The sequence below is a fragment of the Carcharhinus amblyrhynchos genome, chromosome 12 (assembly GCF_965287045.1).
Source record: "Carcharhinus amblyrhynchos chromosome 12, sCarAmb.v2.hapA, whole genome shotgun sequence".
Taxonomy (NCBI): domain Eukaryota; kingdom Metazoa; phylum Chordata; class Chondrichthyes; order Carcharhiniformes; family Carcharhinidae; genus Carcharhinus; species Carcharhinus amblyrhynchos.
The window spans coordinates 15,318,330-15,339,043 of NC_137335.1; the positions used below are offsets into that span (position 1 = coordinate 15,318,330).

General features: G+C 40.9%; 1 protein-coding gene across 4 annotated transcripts in view; it reads left to right on the forward strand.

Moving 5' to 3' along the window:
- rmnd1 (required for meiotic nuclear division 1 homolog) overlaps nucleotides 1-20,714 on the forward strand; it is an 84,835-nt gene that overhangs the window by 36,287 nt on the left and 27,834 nt on the right. For all 4 annotated transcript variants that reach the window (XM_080200103.1, XM_080200101.1, XM_080200102.1 and 1 more), the window contains 4 exons: nucleotides 3,742-3,850; nucleotides 8,400-8,475; nucleotides 13,873-13,912; nucleotides 14,779-14,879. In XM_080200103.1, the coding sequence (XP_080056229.1) occupies nucleotides 3,742-3,850; nucleotides 8,400-8,475; nucleotides 13,873-13,912; nucleotides 14,779-14,879 (326 nt within the window). The remainder of the gene's footprint in view (nucleotides 1-3,741; nucleotides 3,851-8,399; nucleotides 8,476-13,872; nucleotides 13,913-14,778; nucleotides 14,880-20,714) is intronic.

Sequence of the window (20,714 nt, forward strand, 5' to 3'; positions counted from 1 at the left end):
TAAAAGCAAAATCTTGTTCCATTGTGTGGTTGCTTTGGACCCATTCTTTTGCGAATGAACCACAGATCTCTGTAATGGGGGACAGACTGTTTGCTAGTAGAATTAAAGTTTATTTATTCGTGTCACAAGTAAGGCTTACATTAACACTACAATGAAATTACTGTAAAAATCCACAGTCGCCACACAATGTGGCACCTGTTTAGGTGCACTGAGGGAGAATTTGGCATGACCAGTGCACCTAACCAGCACATTTTTGGACTTTGGGAGTAAACCGGAGCGCTGGAGGAAACCCACACAGACACGAGGAGAACGTGCAAATTCCACACTGGCAGTGACCCAAGCCGGGAATCGAACCTAGGTCCCTGGCACTGTGAGGCAGCAGTGCTAACCATTGTGCCACAAAGCTGAGTTGATTTGGAATTTGATTACATCATAGGATAAATTTTCAAATGGTCTTGGCTAGTATCTATGAGGCAATTCACTCAATATTATTACTATTTGGACATTTTTTTCTAAAACCAGTCTGTCTTTCGGGAGGTCGATTATGAAGGAAGACTTTATTCAAAAGATTAAATAGTGTAAAGAACTGAGCTAATATCATTGATAGCTGGACAATAACTGAATGCGGAGAACAATTGCATGCCTTGCATAGCATATGTACTGAAGTAGGGTTTTTCTCATTCTTCGAATATAAGTCATTCTTCACATTCCAAGCTTACATTATCCACAGCCATTGTTTCTCTTTCTGACCTGGAATACACCAGAAAATGCTATGATAGACTCAGTTCATACAATATTTCTATTATTTTCTTGAGTTCTAAGATTTGTAACCCCTGAGAACAGCCTTATACTGGATGGGGAAATAGGAGGAATCATAATATGCTCATATTTACTGCACTAAAAGTGTAAAAGATGTTATGTTTCCCTTCTCTCCTAACATGCCTGAAAATGACTAGGCTAAATCTTTGAAATACCGAACATTCGCTGTGTTCCAAAGAGGAGCTGTACACTGAAAAAATGTCGTTTCCCCTCTTGTAACAATAATTTTTATTTTTCATCACTTTGGTACTACAATGCATTCATGTATCAACCATTTCCTTTGCCACATTGCGCTCTCCAGCACTTAACAATGTTGCCACGCTAGTGGGGTGTTGTGGTTACAAACCTCACAACATGAGATTTTGCTGCTTAACAACGCACTATGATCAGATTTTGGAATTGTACTATTCAGCATTTCAAGTAACCATGATCATTGGTCAATTCCTGATTTTTTTGGTGGCGTAATTGTAAAGCAACACCCTCATCCCTATTGATGAATGGAATTCCAGTTCACATATTTTGAAACAAATTTGTGCATGTGTATTTAGTGATTAACTCTATTGTTTCAATACATGATAACTCACAAAATAAACTGACCAAGGAAGTAAAGCATGCTTTGTCTGGCACATTTTTTGCAAATAACCTTTTACTCACGGTGGTTAGCACTGATGCCTCACAGCGTCAGGGACCTGGGTTCAATTCCAGCCTTGCGTGACTGTTAGAGTTAGCACATTCTCTCCATGTCTGCATGGGTTTCCTCTGGGCAATCCGTTTTCCTTCCACAGTCCAAAAATGTGAAGGGAGGGTGGTATAGCCATGCTAAATTGCCCCTTAGACTCCAAAGGTGTGCAGGTTAGGTCGATTAGCAGGATTTTGGAGATAGAGCGAGGGGCAAGTTTGGGTAAGATGCTCTTTCAGAGGAGTCTTGCAGATTTGATGGGCCAAATGGCCTCTTTCTGCAGTATAAGAACTCTACGGATTCATGATGCTGATAAGCTTATTATTGATTTTGCTCAGATAATATTGGAATAAATTATCTATGTGGATGGAAAATGTTATCTTAAATAAATTATATTCAAGTTGTAATGTACCTCAGAATAAATGAGTACAGTCAGGTTCTGGTATAGTGATGGTGCTTTACTGCAATTGCCCCTTATGTTTAGTCTCATTGATCCATCTAACTGAAGTCCATCCTTTGTTTGTTGGGGCCAATAGAAATTTCTCCTAAAGTTAAAGTTTATTTATTAGTCATGAGTAGGCTTATATTAACACTGCAATGAAGTTATTGTGAAAATCCCCTGGTCGCCACAGTCTGGCACCTCTTCAGGTACACTGAGGGAGAATTTAGCATGGCCAGTGCACCAAACCAGCACGTCTTTCAGACTGTGGCAGAAAACCAGAGCACCTGGAAGAAACCCAACAGGCACGGGGAGAATGTGCAGACTCCACACAGACAGTGACCCAAGCTGGGAATCAAACCCAGGTCCCTGGCACTGTGAGGCAGCAGTGCTAACCACTGTGCCATCGTGCTGCCCACTTTTTACTGTCTCACGATGCCTCTGTGAATTCCCCCCTTCTTCCTGTTTGTTTCATTCTATTTGTCTCTCTCATCATTTGTATTTTTCTTCCTGCTAATTTTCACAATTGTTTTGGTACAAAACGTTTCTCCTAGTGTCTCCCTAAATTCAAGAAGTCACAATAGCCTTAATAAGAATATTAGGTATTTAATTGATACAAAGAGGCTTCAGTGATATAATATTTGTAATTGTGTTTACCAGACATATTTACAAAATCATCTTTGACATGTAAGTAACTTTGTTTCATGGATTATTTATGTTATAACATATTAATTGTTTTGCTCTATTTCTAGTGGTGTTTTGCAGTACTGGATTTAAGATCATCTGCATTTTGTTTATCCTTTCCTCTCAAAATTTTGCCCCTTTTTTGCAATTAATGGCATCAAAGGTTTTTTTCCCTTCCCTTTACTTCTCACAATGGATTTGCAACTCGTGCTGTAGCTGTAATTTGCCCCAGGATGTTTTTAGCCTGCAGTCGGACAGGTGATCACTGCCATATTCAGGGCTGGCTAATTCTATCTGTTTTGCCTGAGGTTGACATCCAAATGCTGGATGAATTCCCATCAGGCTTGTGCAGACGTTAGTTTCCCTTGGTGATGCAACAAAGAAAATAATCCCAAACAAAGGTATAGAACCACAAATTTTAATTATGGTATTCAGTATAAAACATGTTCAGAATTTTTACCTATCTATTTTTGAAATATTATTTTCTTTCCTGACCATATCTTGTTTAAAGACAGTGTGAAAAATCCAGGGAATTTTCCAATCAGGCAGTTGTGAGTAGAGTATTTAATCTGTTTCACAATCTAGAGGAGAAAACATTTGAGATAAGTCAGAGATGGGAAATTATTTAGCCCAATAGGGGATCAGCCTTTTCTACCTTCATTTTTAGCTGTAATTCTTTCAGCAAGAGCAGCAAAGACATTAACTGCTCATGTTCCTTAAAATGGCTCCCAAAAGGTCATTATTCCCTGTGGAGCTCTACCTCGGCACAGTTGATTCTTTGAAGAGAGAACAAGGATGCAATTCTGAGGAAAATCTGGAATTTAAAAAAAGTTAAAATTGTCATCAGGTAGAAAATTATCAACAATTATGAGTTTTTGCAGAAAATATTCACCTTCATCCACTCTTATTTTTGCAAATATACACAAGGCCATGCCCTAATTTTATAGAGTCATAGGAGTGGTACAGAGGAAGGAAACTAGCAGCTATTGAAACAAATGCAGTTTTTTATGTGACGTGGAGTAGAACTACAATAGTCATACAACAAAAAAAAAATTATCTGTACTTTGTTGGACTATGCATATTATAAAACTGTTTGATCTCTTTGTGTCTGTTTGGATAGGATCTGATGAAGTGTACAGCCTTTGCAACAGCAGATGAGTACCATCTAGAGAACCTTTGCCATGATCTGGTGTCAAGTGGTTACCATGAAGTAACAGACCTGCCAAGAGGTAAGACTAGCCATTGCACTCTGCATCTCAGAGAGATTTTTAACTCTGCTGTAACCATAAACTATAACTCCCCACATGAGAGATTTCACTACACTTTATGGATGTGGCTTTATAAGGCTTAAAGGAAATGTATGTCGAGTGTAGTCATGGCCCAGAGTTTGCTGAAGCAAGACGATTTGCAGTAAAGGCATCTGCACCTTTTCTTGCCTATCTGCTGCAAATAATTTTGTGCTGCAAATAATTTTGTACTGCAAACTTTTGGAAGTATGGGCAAAACGACAGCTCAGTGACTATCACTGTTTGCTGTGCAGACACATGGATTTGGGCCAGTGTCTGTGGGAGTTTGCGCATTCTCCCCATGCTTGCATGGGTTTTCTCCAGGTGCTCTGGTTTCCTCCCACACCCCAAAGATGTGCTATTAGGCTGATTGGCAGTAATAAATTGTCCCTAAATTAGTTTCCCTCAATGTGGATGGCCATAAAACAATAGATAAGGGTCATGGGTAGAGGGGGGGACTGGTAGTGTTAAAATGGTGGCGCGGGCTCGTTGGGCCAAAGGGCCTGTTTCCCGGGCTGTTTTTTGTTCTTTGTTCTTTATAATAGTGCAGGCTGCTGGACTTCTGGGCTCTTGGGGAATGATGACCAGTAGTCTATCTCTATTTTTTTATTCATTCTAAGATGTGGGCTTTGCTGACTGGCCAGCAATTGCCCTTGAGAAGGTGGTGATGTACTACCTTCTTCAACCACTGCAATCCATGTGGTGTCAACACATCCATAGAGCTGTTAGTTAGAAAGTTCTAGAATTTTGAGCCTATGACAATAAAGGAATGGCAATATAGTTCCAAGTCCTGGTGGTGAGTGGCTTGGGGCGGGAGCCTCCAGATTGTGATGTCCCCATCATTCTGCCAGTCTTTTCCTTCTCGGTGGTAAAGGTTTTTGGTTTGGAAGGAGCTTCTCAGGAGCCTTGGTGAGTTGCTGCACAGCATCTTATAAATGGTATACACTGCTCTGATGTGTGTTCATGGTGGAGGCAAGTGAATGTTTGCAGATCGGGTGCCATTCAAGTCAGTTACATTGTACTGGATGGTGTCAAGCTTCTTTGACTTGATTTATTATTGTCATGTTTATTAGTATACAAGGAAAAGGGTTGTTTCTTGCACTACACAGACAAAGCCTACAATTCATAGAATACATAGGGGTGAAGGAAAGGAAAAGATGCAAAATATAGTATTACAGTCATAGCTAGGGTGCATAGAAAGATCAGTTTAACATAAGGTGGCTCCATTCAAACACCTGATAGCAGCAGAGAAGAAACTGTTTTTGAGTTGAGTGTTATTGGAACTGCACTTATCCAGGCAAGGGGAGAGTGATGACAGTTAAGGATCAAGAAAGAAACAAAGGGATGATGGAAAAGAAAATATGAATTTGGGGGGGGAAATTCTAACCCCCAAGAATGGGTGGGATTTAATTTTTTTAATTCTTAGAGCTGAGCATCCTGGCTTCAGCATGCACACTTTCTGTCTTAATGAAGATGCATTTTGGTGCTGATGTGAAATCTACACAGGAAGTTTTGGACTTCATTATTGCAGGTGAGTGTGTACCTACTGACACTATTAACAATTTTAAAAGACATTAGTGAGGTATTTTAAAATTGTTTTTAACTTTGGCCCAAATTTAGCTTGTGCAGCATAGGTTTCCCAGAGCAGGAAAACGGATGAGTTTGAGCAGAAGTTCAGGTGGGCATTTTAAACTTATCATTGCCCCATCTATGTAAAAGCTCACTTATTGCAGCTGGTATCTCAGTTTCCTCTGGAAAATGATTGGCAGAGCGTACCGGTGAGACTGGAGCTTTTTCCAATCTTGGAGGATTTCAAAAAATCAAGCACATGATTGGAGTTGTATTGAAATGGCTTGACAGCACATCAGAGGAGGAAAACTATCACAATCTACATCATCAACAATGATGTGTTATAATGGGATCAGAAAGTGTAGAAGAAGGAGGTGCGCAGGGGAAAATGTGAGGTGGCAGGAGGCACTATCCACACCACAAGGTTTACAGGTCAGTTGGCAGCAGACATCTGCACCCTTCAAGAGGGATAGAAGATCCTGTTGGACCTAACATCTCTAGCAATAGTAACAGAGATCACCACTCTCAGGTTGTGACTTGCTGAACCTTCCAGGGTGCTAACAATGATAATATCCAACATATCTTAATTGGCTGCATAAAAATGCATAAGGCAGGACATAGATTGTTTTCTAGGGCCATAAAATTATGTAAAATATCCACTATGATGGCAATAGCCAGATTGAACACACATTCAGAATAGGGTCTCTGGCTCCCTTTTGAAAGTCTTGATTATATTGGCTCCATCACAATCTCAGGTAGCACATTACACTATTGTTCCTCTTTCCAGCCACCTTAACTCAGTGTCCTTTGGTTATTGACCCTATTCCGCAATGTGATCTGTTTTTCTCTATTTACTCTGCATGGATCCCTTATGATTTTTATTCAATTCTCCTCACAATGTTCTCTTATCTAAGGAGAACGTTTCCAATCTCTCATCTTAATTGAAGCCCTCGTGCCTGGAATCATTCTCATAAATCTTTTCTGTGTAGTTTGTGCACTTGTGGTTATCCCTGATATGAGAATTGTTCTGGTGCTCCCATAAGGAACAGGATGCGTAATCCATGGGGTAGAGGTGCCTGGATATTGTCTTCATTAGACTAACTAACAGAAACAAGCTGAAGACTTGGATTAAAAATAAACTCACCAACTATTCGCTAATTGCAAGAAAAGTTTGTGGAGGTTTCTTCAGTTTTCTGGGTGTTAATAATGTTGAAGTCCAGCAGTCCAGACCTTTACAATTCAGGGTGCGTACTTAAGAGCTGGTTTGTAGGAGAAAAGGGGTATTTCTTGCAAACCTGACTGTGAGGATTCCCATCAGTGAGGTGCAGGAACTCTACAACAAGACTCTCATGGTAACCAGCAAGTCTTGGGAAGTTTAAGATCCACCTCAGCTACCTAGAGAGGTCTGGGGATGCCCTTCAATGCTTACCAGTGAGATGTCATGATAGCTGGTGATTTTCTGCATCTTACAGAAGTTAACATTGCTAATTAGCTTTTTAGCTACTTCCAGCCAGGCTTTATTCTTGAGAATAGCAAGTTTCTTCCTTCTATTGCTGGGGAAGGACATCTCTGTGTTCCTGACTATACCCACCAGTGATTCTAGCTATTTGTCACTGAACTAGCTGCTGCCCTTGCTCCAGGTCCACTATCCTCCCAGAACACTTCCAACATCCATTTGTGCACTGTCCCCTTAAATAAAGCTGAATTGAAGTCATGTGGGTTCATATTAGAACCACTGCACAATTTGAAGACACGGAGCTTTGAATTCTAAATTACATTTTGCAGTTGAGGTGAGATTTCTGATTCTGATCTGATCTGGTTATTTGACTTTTGTATTTCCCCCATGCAAATCTACCCCCCCTTTGCCCATTGCACAATAGCCACCTTCAAATTAATATTGTCCAACAATGACATTTTTAAAAATCTGTGGAAAGGTTAATGGCAGACTCCATTTCTGATGGAGCAAACGGAAGGGATGCACAAGTGATCCAGTGATTTGTGGCAATAGGCAACTGAAGAAGTATCACTTTCTCACTAGAAATTCATGGATTTTTTCACACACTAATAACAGCTGTTATTTAAATGAGATTTAAATATACTAATCTGGTTTACGTCCATGCTGAGTGGGAACCAGATTACCTCAGGACACGGGAAGAATCCCAAAGGAAGTTGTTTCCAGTGCTGAGCATGCTATGGTCCCTCTCCGCGAATCTCCAGCCCCAGTATGAGTGTGCAGGGCTGGAGAATTGCCCCCTTTGAATATATATATTGTACATATTTTTCAAAAATTGCTTTCTGTCTCCTTCACTTGCTTTTCTCCTCTTTCTTTCAGGGCTCAGGTTCAGTGATAGACATGATTCGATCCTCTTTAGACACTGAACTTGACATCTTGTGTGGAAAAGTACCGTCATCACAGTAAATTCCATCATTCCAACCCTTGCTCACCTAAAAAGGAAAGTGAGCAATGGGGTACTTCTATGTGCAAAGAATAATAAATTTAACGTTTAGTTCATGTAATGCAACATTGCAGCTCGTGCTGCATAAACATCAGCAATTCACCAAAACCAATCTTAATGGTCATGGTACTGGATAAATGATGATCGCATATTACTCAATTTACTCAAGTAGTCCAAGTGGCAATTAATGAGCGAGTAATGCTTGTACAATTAGGATGAATTTGAATGTTCATTGATCCTGGAAATCAAACATTATACAAATCTTCTGTAATGTCCATTTCTTATTCGCCACCCATTCTTGGGCTTTAATAATAACAGAAGTCACAGTGCTTTCATTTTCTGTTGTTTCTTTTTCAGCATAAAGTATGCTACAGATTGAACTCTATCACCCGTCTCTTTGTTTTGCATTACTGTAGTATTAAATCCTTTACAAACCTCTTTTCTAATTTCTCAATGTTTTTCCCCAGATGCCTCAAATGTCTTGGTAATTGGAACTGATATGTTGGCCAAACCTAATGATTATGGACTAATTTTCTTATTCAGGTTGGTTTGCATTACATCTCTGCACCTATTACATTCCTGTGTGATGTTTCGGTTGGCTCCAGTGCACTTCGGTGTGTTTTTTGTTCTCTTGATTCAATGATATGAATTTTATACTAATGCAACTGATCACATTTTTGTTAAATTGACCCCCATTAAACAGTTGCAGCTTATGCAAAGGATTTTTGCAATCATTTTCCATTATTCTAACCGTTGAAACTGTTTTGTTAAACTCCAACTTTACTGAAGTAATGATAAATGAAAAAAAATGCATTTGGATTGATTTTTATATACTGAGATTTTAGATACCCTAGACATGAATAAATAGATGATTGCATCTAGATAAGATGCAACATTATCATTTGATTTTGCATTTTTGTAATACCACATAGTATTTATAACTATTCAGCCCAGTAAGTCCAGCAAGTATTTATGATCCTCCTGAGTGTTCACCTACCCTACTTCATCTAATGGTGCGGCACAGTGGTTAGCCTCAGTGCCAGGGACCTGGGTCCAATTCCCGACTTGAGTCACTGTCTGTGCAGAGTCTGCACGTTCTCCCTGTGTCTGTGTGGGTTTCACTCTGGGTGCTCCGCTTTCCTCCCACATTCCGAAAGATATGCTTGTCAGGTGGATTGGCTATGCTAAATTCTCCCTCAGTGTACCCAAACAAGTGCCAGAGTTTGTTGACTAGGGGATTTTCATAGTACCTTCATTGTAGTGTTAATGCAAGCCTACTTGTTACTAACAAATAAGCTTTAACTTTTTAATCCCATCAATAAATCTTTCTATTCCTTTTGCCCTGATTTGTTTATTGTTCTGTCTCTTAAATGCATCTTTGCCAATCATCTCAACCAGTCCCTGTGGTACCTAGGTCCATATCCCAAACAATCGTTCTAGTAATGAAGTTTTTCCAGAATTCCTTATTGGATTTATTAGAGATTATTTTACACTTAATGGATCCTAATTCTGATTTTAGCTGAAAGTGGATCCACCTTTCTCCAAGACTACCCTATCAAACCAGTTTAATATCTGAAAGACCTCTCACAGCCACCTTGCAACCTTCTGTTTTTCAGAGAAGAGTAACCCAGGCTATTCAATTTTTCCTCATGGATATGACTTTTCAGTTCTGTATCATTTGTTTTCTCCACAGCATTCTGAGGCTTGGTGAATGATTCTGCCTCATCATGAATTTTCAATTATTTGACAATCCAGCTCATCCTCCCCTCTTCCCCCCCCCCCCCCCCCCCCCTAGTTCTCTCATCTTAATCATTAGTATATATACTGTGAATAGCTGGGGTCCCAGCACTGATCCCTGTAGTACCCCATTAGTCACTGTCTGCCAATCGGAAAAAGACCCATTTATTCCTACTTTGTTTTCTGTCTGCCAGCCAGTTTTCTGTCCATCTTAATACACTACCCCCAATATCATGTGCTTTAGTTTTACACACTAATCTCTTACGTTGGACTTTGTTGAAAGCTTTCTGAAAGTCTAAATACGTTGGCTTCCCACCATCAACTTTACTAGTTACATCCTCAAAAATTCCAGTAGATTTGTCAAGCATGATTTCCCTTTCGTAAATCCATGCTGACTCTGTCCAATTCTACCACTGTTTTCCAAGAGCTCTGCTATTAAATCTTTTACAATAGACTCTAGAATTTTCGTCACTACTGATGTCAGGCTGACTAGTCTATAATTCTCTTGTTTTCTCTCTACCTCCTTTTTAAATAGTGGGGTTACATTAGCTAGCCTCCAATCTGTAGGAACTGTTCTAGAGTCTCTTGAATCTTGGAAAATGACTAATGCATTCACTATTGCTAGGGCCACTTTCTTAAGTACTCTGGGGATTAATCAGCCTTCAATCCCATCAATTTTCCCAACACTGTTTCCTTACGAGTACTGATTTCCTTCAGTTTCTCCCTCTCACTAAACGCTGTATTCCCCAACATTTCTGGTATGTTACTTGTGTCCTCCATTGTGAAGTGAGAATCAAAGTATGTATTTAGTTGGTCAGCCATTTATTTGTTACCCATTATAAATTCCTTTGTTTCGAATTATAAGGGACCTACATTCATCTTCACCAAGCTTTCTCACTTCAGATACCTATAGAAATTTTTACAGTCAGTTTTTATGTTCCCTGCAAGCTTAATCTTGTGCTCTGTTTCTTCCCTTCTTAATCAATTTTTTTGTCCTTCCATGCCAAATTCTAAACTGCTCCCAATCCTCAGGTCTTCTTTTTGTTTTGGCTAACTTATGGGCCTCTTCCTTGGATCTATTACTATCTCTAATTTTCTTTAAGTCCTGGTTTGGTCACCTTTCCCAATTTACTTTTGCACTAAGCAGGGATAAACAATTATTGCAATTCCCCCATGCACTCTTTGAATGTTTGCCATTGTCTATCCATCCCTTTAAGAAATGTTTCCCAATCCATCATAGTCACCTTGCATCTCATATCTTTGTAGTTTCCCTCATTAAGATTCAGAACCCTCATCACAAAATCAACTATGTCACTCTCCATCTTGATCAAGAATTCTGTCATATTGTGAACCTGAGGCTTACACAATGCTCTCTGGATACATACAGTCAAACTCAACCACATATCTGGGAGTTAGATCATTGACCTGTGTGGAATCCTACTGCAGCACGGTCTATGTTATAAGATCTAATGCCCAAAGTCTGGTGCACTTACAATCTTCATATTTGAGTGCAGAATGTTAATGTTGTTGAGTTAGGCACACCCACATTTTTAAGTCTTTGTATCTTACCATTGTATCCTGGATAAGCAACTCCTGTCCAACAAAAGTGGGTATTTTATTTATTTCCAATTAATTATTTTGTTAATTACCGAGTGTCACACATCTGATTCCTGGCAATAATGGTGCTTGGGGAGGGAAGAATGCATCTGCTTTCCCTGGCGAGCTGATGAGGGAAGTCTTTGTCTGATTCCTGCCAATACAGAGCTGTCAGTTTTCATTACTGTCTTGGGAAGATCATACAACAGCAAGTGAGAACAGATATTTTGGCTTTGTGAACCTCCAAACTTTAAGATCTCAAAAAAAAGCTAATCTATAACGAAACTTTTATGTCTACTTCTGGCTTTTTTATTGTTGAAAGGACAAAATATATTCATAGTCGTCTGTGCTTACATGCACATGCAGATTTGACACGGAACAAGTAAAATTTCAGTGGCTGAGCAAAACCATTGAGGATCTCTCTCCAGTGCAAGAACTCTATGCCTCTGGAATTAATTTATCAAATTTCCTCATTCACATCTCCTCCGTCACCTGTTACAAATTCTGTTTAATACAAGTCTTTGTGCACTAAGCTTTCTGTAGGACAGAGGTCAGCAATCTCGTTACGCTTCTGCTCCCCAAGCTCCACTGGCATCCTGTGCCCCAATGCCTCAAGGCCCGCATCCTCTCAATCTCTTTCATTTACTGTGCAGTCCCACCCCATCTTTCCTAAGAAACCTTCTCTAGCCCAGTGTTCCAACTTGCGCATTCTTGCTCTGAGCCAGGCTTATCTGCTCCATCATTTCATTGCTACTTTACAAAACCACTCCAGTTTGTTATCACTGCAACTCATTTTAACAACCCACCTCTTGACCATGCATTCAGTTACCTGGCTTTAATATTTCTTATCTCATTGGTCAATTGCTATGCCTTTTGGTAACATGAGATATTCCCCAACATTAACAGTTTTATAAAATACAAATTGGTGACCAATACATGTTTTGCCATATAATGAGCCCACCTCACTGGTCTTAGAATGCTTCAGTGCACTGGGATTGTGTTAATGCCCTAAATATTAAACTTAATCATAAAGTAGTAGATCTGTCCTGTCAGGTTTCTGCTGGTCTGCTCCTGATTATGGGTTCTCTGGGTTGATCTTCACTGCGGTATTCTTAATTTATTTTTTAAACTGATATATCTATCATCTATTGCTTGCCCACTTAGGCTTTACAAGGACATATGTATTAATATATTGTTAGTCTCCTTTAAGCTGCAGTTCAGATTGAATTGCCATTCTGCTGAACACAAGTCATCATAGAATCCCTACAGTGCAGAAGGAAGCCATTCAGCCTGTCAAGCCTGCACTGATAATGATCTCACCGAGGTCCTATAACCCTACGTATTTACCCTGCTTATCCCCCTGACACTAAGGTTAATTTAGCATGACCAATCATCCTTAGTTCAATACCGTTCTGCATGGCAATCTTATAGCATCTATATGACATATCCTTAAAATGTTGTGAACTACAGTCTAGCTGCAGTAGTGTGGGAAGGGTACATCATTTTGAGTAATAAAGAGCCTTTTTTGAAAAGTGCTTTGCTTCTAGCAATTGTCTCAGTTAGGTGGGTTAATCATTGCAGAAGACATTAGTCAGGAGGCACGGTAGGTGGTGTGGACGGAAGGAGGAAGTTGTAAAAGTGACATGAACCAAGTGAGTGAAGACAACTATAATGGATCAGAATTTGATGTAGGGAAGTGTGAGGTCATTTATTTTGGATCTGTGAAAGATGAATTAGTATGTTTTCTAAATAGAGAGAGAAACAAAAAGTGCGGCAGTAATTCTTCAGTTGTGCAAGTCTTGATCAGACCTCATCTGGCATACTACATTCAAACCTCTGCAGAGACATTGCAAGGGTTGCAGTGCAAACTGGGTTAAAAGGATTAAATCATAAGAACAGGTAGCATAAACCCCAGTTACACTTCCTTGAATTTAAAGGATTAAGGGATAAAGGATAATTTAATTATGGTATTTAAAATGTTTAAGGGATTTGATAGAATAGATATAAGGAAACTCTTTCCTCTGGAGAAGAAACCCAGAATGAGAGAACATAATAAAATTAGTACAAAGCCTTTCAGGAGTGAAATCAAAAAGCACTTTTTTACACACATGGTGTTAGGAGCCTGGAACTCTTTTCCACAGATGTCAGTTGGACATCAATTGAAATTTTCAAGACTGGGATATTTTTGAAATGCAAAAGATTTGGGCCGGGATTTTTTAGCTCCGCCGTGGCAGGACCCATCTCGGTGGGTGCCAAATCTCCATTGATTTTTTGTGGGATCAGATGATCCCAGCAGTGGGTGGAGCTAGAAAATCCTACCCGTGGTTTCATGATGAATATTTTAATTCACTAACAGAACTTACTTCACCAAACACTACATTTGGTAGTGAACTTATCATTTGAGGTATTAAACGTATCACTAACTGTTAATAGTTTGAGAAAAATGAATTGGCTTTTGCATTTTTTATCTGTGATCCAGTCATGGGTTTCTTAAGGCTGTGAAATTATATTCTATCCAGTCTATTATCTGGCTGTTAAAAGATAACAGATGGTCCTCTCCATGACCTTCTGCAACACTAACAATCTTTATTTCTTGCACACACACAGGGAGGGCTCTGTTGTCTTTTGGAATGTGGAAGATAAAGCGGTAAGTTGAATCACACTGCATGTATCTAGGGTATAGTTTAGTTTACCTATGCCCTTTTTAAATGAATGTTTACCTCAACCTTCATTTTTATCTGTGCTGGTATGGAGCATTCTTCATCATGTAAACCAGTGGCACCTGCTTCCCACTGGTGGCACACACTTCTCATTCCGGCAACATATGCGGCCTCAGTCTAAGAGGTATTCTGTCGACTGGGGTACCTTGCCGTTCTGATTGTGCCAGTTCGTGGGAATAACTGCCCATTTTCATCACATCATTCTGCAAAACTGGGGACTTGCTGCTCACTGATATCACGCAGTGAATCCTTTTAAAACACACCAGTAATCAACAATAGCTTCTTGTCTCTTTCTATCAGCGTTATTCAGTGTTCCCTATTCAAAACATGGGTATGTTATTCCATTAATACTGCAGTGGAAATTAATTTATTTACAAGGTTTTTAATTAATTTATGTCTATATTTCACAATAAAATGTCGTCTTCATCCAGAAAAGACTTCGAAGTAAATAAAGCTAAAAGGAGAGGCTTAACAAAACATTTTGAAAATAGATTAAAATATTAAAATTCTCTCTGTCCTGTCACCAGGTATATGTATAAGGTAGAAATGAACTCATTTATGAATTGAATGACAAAAGAATTGATCCAATGCATTTCTGATCTAAACTCCAAACAGGCCTATACTTTCAGATTACATCATTTTAAGGAGACAATAAATCATTGGGTTAATATTAGTATTAAAATCAATGTAAAAATCTCAGTTCCACTGTGTTATTCAGATTGAAGTTTGTATTTCATTGTGTTTTGTTTTTGTAAGCTGGTACATTTTTATGAAATTAATCCTCTGCCTTTAGATGAAACGTGTTATGCAAATCTTGGAGCCACATGAGATCCAGCCGTATGAAGTCGCTTTGGTTCATTGGGAAAATGAGGAAGTTAACTATCGCATTGCAGAGTAAGGGCAGTCAATTGTCTTACTTGATTAGAATGTTTTGAATGTTTGGTGAAAACCCAAAAGCCTAGAAAGGAAATGCTTCTTCTGTAAAACCGTCTTAATGAGTTGCATAATATAATTTAGCCAGCATGCAAGTTCATCTACACATACATTAAAGTTCAGATGATCTGACCTTGATGGTAAACCCTCCCCATAACAAGTGTGAGAAGTTGATAAGGGGAACCAAACAATGTAAAACTGAGATCAGGGTAGTAGTGCCCTGAAAATCATAGTACTGCACTTACAGCCCATTTCTATCTGCCGCTATTTTGCTCAGATATTTAACAAGGGCCCAGACGAGAGCCTCATTAAAGTGTTTAAATGTACCCTATGATGTCAGTAGTGCTCCAACATATTTTTTGTGAAGAAAGTATGGAAGCACTGAATCCATCCAGTGCCACTGCTCTAACATGTGATCTTTCTCACAAGGTGCCAATTTCTAAACTGGTCCTTGGGAAGGATGGAGCGAATGCTGGTGCTTCTTCAGGATGGTTGTCCTCCTCCCAGTCCTATCTTGCAGAGTTCAGGTGTTCACATGGATGAAGGGAGAAGAGCAGCACAGTGGTTAGCACTGCTGCCCTACAGCGCTGTGAACGATTGTGGCTTGCACTACCAAATAAACCTTTTGGACGTTAACCTGGTCTTGTGAGACTTCTTACTGGGCTTACTCCAGTCCAACGCCGGCATCACCACATCATGCCTCACAGCGGCAGGGACCCGAGTTCAGTTCTCGGCTTGGGTCACTGTCTGTGCAGAGTCTGCATATTCTCCCAGTGAGATGCATGGGTTTCTTCCCACATACCGAAAGACATGCTGGTTTGGTGCATTGACATGCTAAGTTCTTCCTTAGTGTATCCGACCAGACACCAGAGTGTGGTGACTAGGAGATTTTCACAATAACTTCACTGTAACTTAACAATAGTGTTAATGTAAGTCTACTTGTGCCAGTAATAAATAAATTTTAAAAGGGCAAAGGTCATCAGGACATGGAATTCCTAGGCAGCAGTAAGGTAATTGGACTTGCTTGAGAATGCAAGCAATAGGCAGATGCCTTGCAGATCATAACTCCAGCCTCGCTGTCATCAATAGACCTTGCTCTGCTTGCTGCAGAGATTTCCACATCTTATTCCTCCATCTGGCTGTCAAACTATATATACAGTCTTTACATTATTCCTTATAGAAATTGATCCTTCCTCTGATACAATCCACTCCCAGTTACTATGGGGGAAAGTTTTATAATCTCTCTTGCAGTGTGTTTGGAAGTAGAAAAGGAATTTAATCAGGCTGGAGGGTGGCTTGTGAGCACACCACCACCTTCCTGCCTCTAGGCAGGTCTGTTGCCACACAGGAAGCATGATAAACAAACCTGTGCTGGCAACTTGTGGTCTCTCATGAGGGGAGGCTTCCCTCTTTCAAAGGCACACAGCACCCAGCATTGGGAAGTGGGTGGGACTACTGAGAGCTATCCCCATCCTTGCTGCCAAACTCCTGAGAGACATCTAATTCCAGCAAGCCTTCCTGATGGAGACCACATGAGTCTCCCTGACTGTCCTGCCAGCGGGCAAGCTACCCCCAACACCTCCATAAAATCTCCTCCAGTGAGCCATATTCTATTGCAGAAACAAAGGGAACAAGTTAGTATCTGGTTGTTAAAATTGGTTTGCAAACATGTAGACATCATATCATGCAGCATTTATTGTGCATGCTGAGACACAAGACGTGAGCAGGCTGAGGAGATGGTCATTTTGTAAGAAGTGGCTTCAATGTGAAATGTGAAAGCAGTTAGCAAAATACTGGTTGGAGTGAGATTAGTACAGTGCCCTGTTGTGATTGGTGAAAGAAGCAGGGGAGCAAAGTGCTTTGCCCATAATTAATGCAGAGAAGTGGAGAAAGGAGAACATAATTCACAGCCTTGCTTTAGCTCAATAAAATATTTGTGGCATTGAGCCCAAGTCTTTGGATGTGATATTGTTTGCCATCTCGCAACAACATCTTGCAACATCTGCTTAGGCACCCTCATACCATCAAGGGGAATAGTGCCTTCACCTCTTCCACAAGCAATACTGAAAGTGCTTTTCTCTGCAACATCTTATCCCCTAAGTGCCTTTTATGTAGTAGTTCAGATTTGCACAAAGATAAGTGATTCTCTGCTCTAACTTGCACTCTAAGTAGGCACTGAACACGTGGAAATCTCACCCTCCAAATAGGCTGGGTGCCCATCACCACTGGAAACCTGTAGGCAGCCCTGCAATGTGTTTGTCAGACATATGGCATTGGGAGCATGGCCCAGTCACCCACTCAAAAACTGCACCCTGGCACTAACTCTCAGCTGTTCCATTGGGAGGATTCCGCTTATCCGTCACAGAACGGGAAGTCTTGGAGATTTGGCACCTGTTAAAAAGGACATCCCAATCTCTGGATTCCCAGTGTTACCAGCTTTTGCCAGCCCCTCCCCACCAGCCTGGCAAAATGGGCTATGCCTCCATTTTAGTTTGCACAGAATGTGGTAAGAAAAGCCGGGTGTGCTGCATACCAATTTTCCCGCCTCAGCCAACTTCTTCTCAGGAGAGAAAATTCTGCCCTCTATCTATTGCAGCATATAACATCTCAATTATGTCATTTGATATCAGCAAGTACCAATATGACACTGTTCTGAAACAACTGAAACTGAAGTCCTTAATATCAGCATCAAAATATTTTTGTGCCATTTTAAACATATTCAGTCCCAAGCACCAATTGGAAGGCATCATCACTGTTATCAGTTATGATTCAACGTTAGTAATGAGTTGTATAGGGCATTGGTGAGGCCGCAGCTGGAGTACTGTGTGCAATTTTGGTTGCCGCACTTACGCAAGGATATTTTGGCCTTGGAGGGAGTGCAGAGGAGGTTTACTAGGCTGATGCCGGAGTTGAGGGGGTTGAGCTATGAGGAGAGGCTGAATAAACTAGGTTTATACTCGTTAGAGTTTAGAAGAATGAGGGGAGATCTCATTGAGATGTATAAGATGATGAATGGGATGGATAGGATAGAGGTGGAGAGACTCTTCCCGCTCAGAAAGGACAGTAGGACTAGGGGGCACAGCCTCAAGATAAAGGGGGGGGGGGGGCGGTTTAGAACAGACTTGAGGAGGAACTTCTTCACTCAAAGGGTGGTGAATCTCTGGAATTCTCTGCCCGTTGAAGTGGTGGAGGCTGCCTCGCTAAATATTTTTAAGACGCGGGTTGATGGGTTTTTGATAAGCGCGGGGATTAAGGGTTATGGGGAGAGGGCGGGAATGTGGAACTGAGCCACGACAGATCAGCCATGATCTTATTGAATGGCGGGGCAGGCTCGAAGGACTAGATGGCCTACTCCTGCTCCTATTTCTTATGTTCTTATGTCCATTACTGGCTCTGTATTGCAAGACTATAAACTCTCCTTACTTTTATCTGTATTTGTTATATGTTATTTCAGTTTTGATGTCTGCTGCTGCATAAACCATGAATCTGTTTTCAGCATGATAGTGTAAAGTTATTGGATAGAATTTTCTTGGCCCTGTAGTAGTGGGCTTGGAGGCGAGAGAACAGGAAAATGGGGGAGAACTATGTTGGGGCAGCTCCCTGATGCATTCCCACTGCTGGGGATCTTACCCAGGGACAGCCTCAGAAGCAGATCAGCTGCCAGTTTCTTGGAGATGGGCAGCCAATTAACATAGCTAAGACTCCAATTAGGGGGGATTTTGCAGCCCTGCCAGCATTTTGCCAGTGGCAGAGTAGCCTTTTGTTGCATATGGAGGCTGCCAGCTCAGTAGAGGTGGAAGTTCCATGCTCCGTAGGTGGGGCCGCAAGCAGAAAATGCCACATTCAGCCCAGAACAATCGATTCAGAAGGGTTCCCCCTCCACTCTGGGGGCCTGATGCTTCGCCCATCTGAATTTTTAACTTATGTAGGTCTTCAACGTGCCTCAGCAAGGCCCAACTCTCCTAGCAGGCCTGTTGAAGTTTCGGAGCTGCCAGCCTTTTGATTGGACCAGCATCTGGGCGTGGCCTGCTGTGCCTTAATGGCTGTTGTATGCTGGCTCCGACATCCATCATTATGAAATACCTTGAAAGGTTAGTCATGGCATGAATCAATTCCAGTCTCTCAGATTGCCTGGATCCACTACAGTTCACCTATCGCCGCAGCAGGTCCACAGCAGATGCCATCTTCCTGGCCCTGCTGGAACACCTGGATACCTATGTCAGACTCTGATTGACTACAACTCAGTCTTCAACACCATTATTCCTACAAAACTCATCTCCAAACTCCATGATCTGGGATTTGGCTCCACCCTGTGTGACTGGATCCTAGACTTCCTAACCCACAGATCACAATCAGTAAGGATAGGCAATAACACCTCTTCCACAATCATCCTCAATCCCAGTGCCCTGCAAGGCTGTGTCCTCAGTCCTTTACTATATTTTCTATACACGTACGACTGTGTGGCCAAATTCCCCTCCAGCTTGATTTTCAAGTTTGCTGATGACACCACCATAGTGGGTTGGATCTCAAACAATGACGAGAAGGACTATAGGAAAGAGATAGAGCGTCTGGTGAACTGATGCGACGACAATAATCCCTCCCTCAATGTCAACAAATCAAAGGAGATGGTCATCAACTTCAGGAAGTATAGTGGAGAACGTGCCCCTGTCTGCTTCAATAGGGACAAGGTGGAACTCGTCGAGAACTTCAAATTTTCTAGGTGTCCAGATCATCAATAATCTGTCCTAATTCTCCATGCCAATGCTATAGTTAAGAAAGCCTCTACTTACGAGGCCAAGGATTTGGCATGTCCACTACGACTCTCCAACTTTTACAGACGCACGATACAAAGCATTCCTTCTGGTTGTATCACAGCTTGGTATGGGTCCTGCTCCATCAAAGTCTGCAAAAAAACTACAAAGCCCAGTCCATCACACAAACCAGGCTCTCATACATTGACTCTTTCTATACTTCCCTCTGTCTCGGAAAAGCAGCCAGCATAATTAAGGACCCCTTGCACGCCAGACATATTCTCTTCATCTTCTTCCATCAGGAAAAAGATACAAAAGTCTGAGGACATGTACCAACTGGCTCAAGAACAGCTTCTTCCCTGCTGCCATCAGACATTTGAATGGACCCATCTCCTATTAAATTGATCTACACCTTAGCTATGACTGTAACACTACCTACTGCACTCTTCTTTCCTTCCCTATGTATGGTATGCTTTTTCTGTATAGCACGCAAAAATCAATACTTTTCACTGTATGCTAATACATGTGACAGTAATAAATCAAATCAAATTTTAAACAAGAGAGCAAGGGCAGTTGTGGCTAATTAGGAAACTGCCTCCGGGAAGACTGCGATGCCAGTCTTGCTGCTGGCAAGTGTGGGCTCCAGACTAATGATAAGGCCCTGAAGTCTCCAGGAAAATCCAGTCCATTATTTTAAACTTATCAGAAACGTTACTGTGAGTACTAAAATTGACTTCCTTTATGCATAGGAGCATGGAAAGCTGCAGGAGGATGATTGGGTGCTTAACGTTTCCTGAGTTGTGCATTGTGTGAATTTTTATGATTTCCTGCAGCAGCTACTCTGCGGACCACAGCACAAGATCTATGAATAGACCATATCTGATTATTTTCAAATCCTGTTATAAACAAAAGCATTTTTTATGAATGCAGCCTGGATATCCTGAATTTTATGGCCATGCCTGGCTCTAAGTGATATCAGGAATATGTCATCGCAGGATATTACTAATGATTATCAGACAAGTAATGCAAACAGTTAAACCCTTTT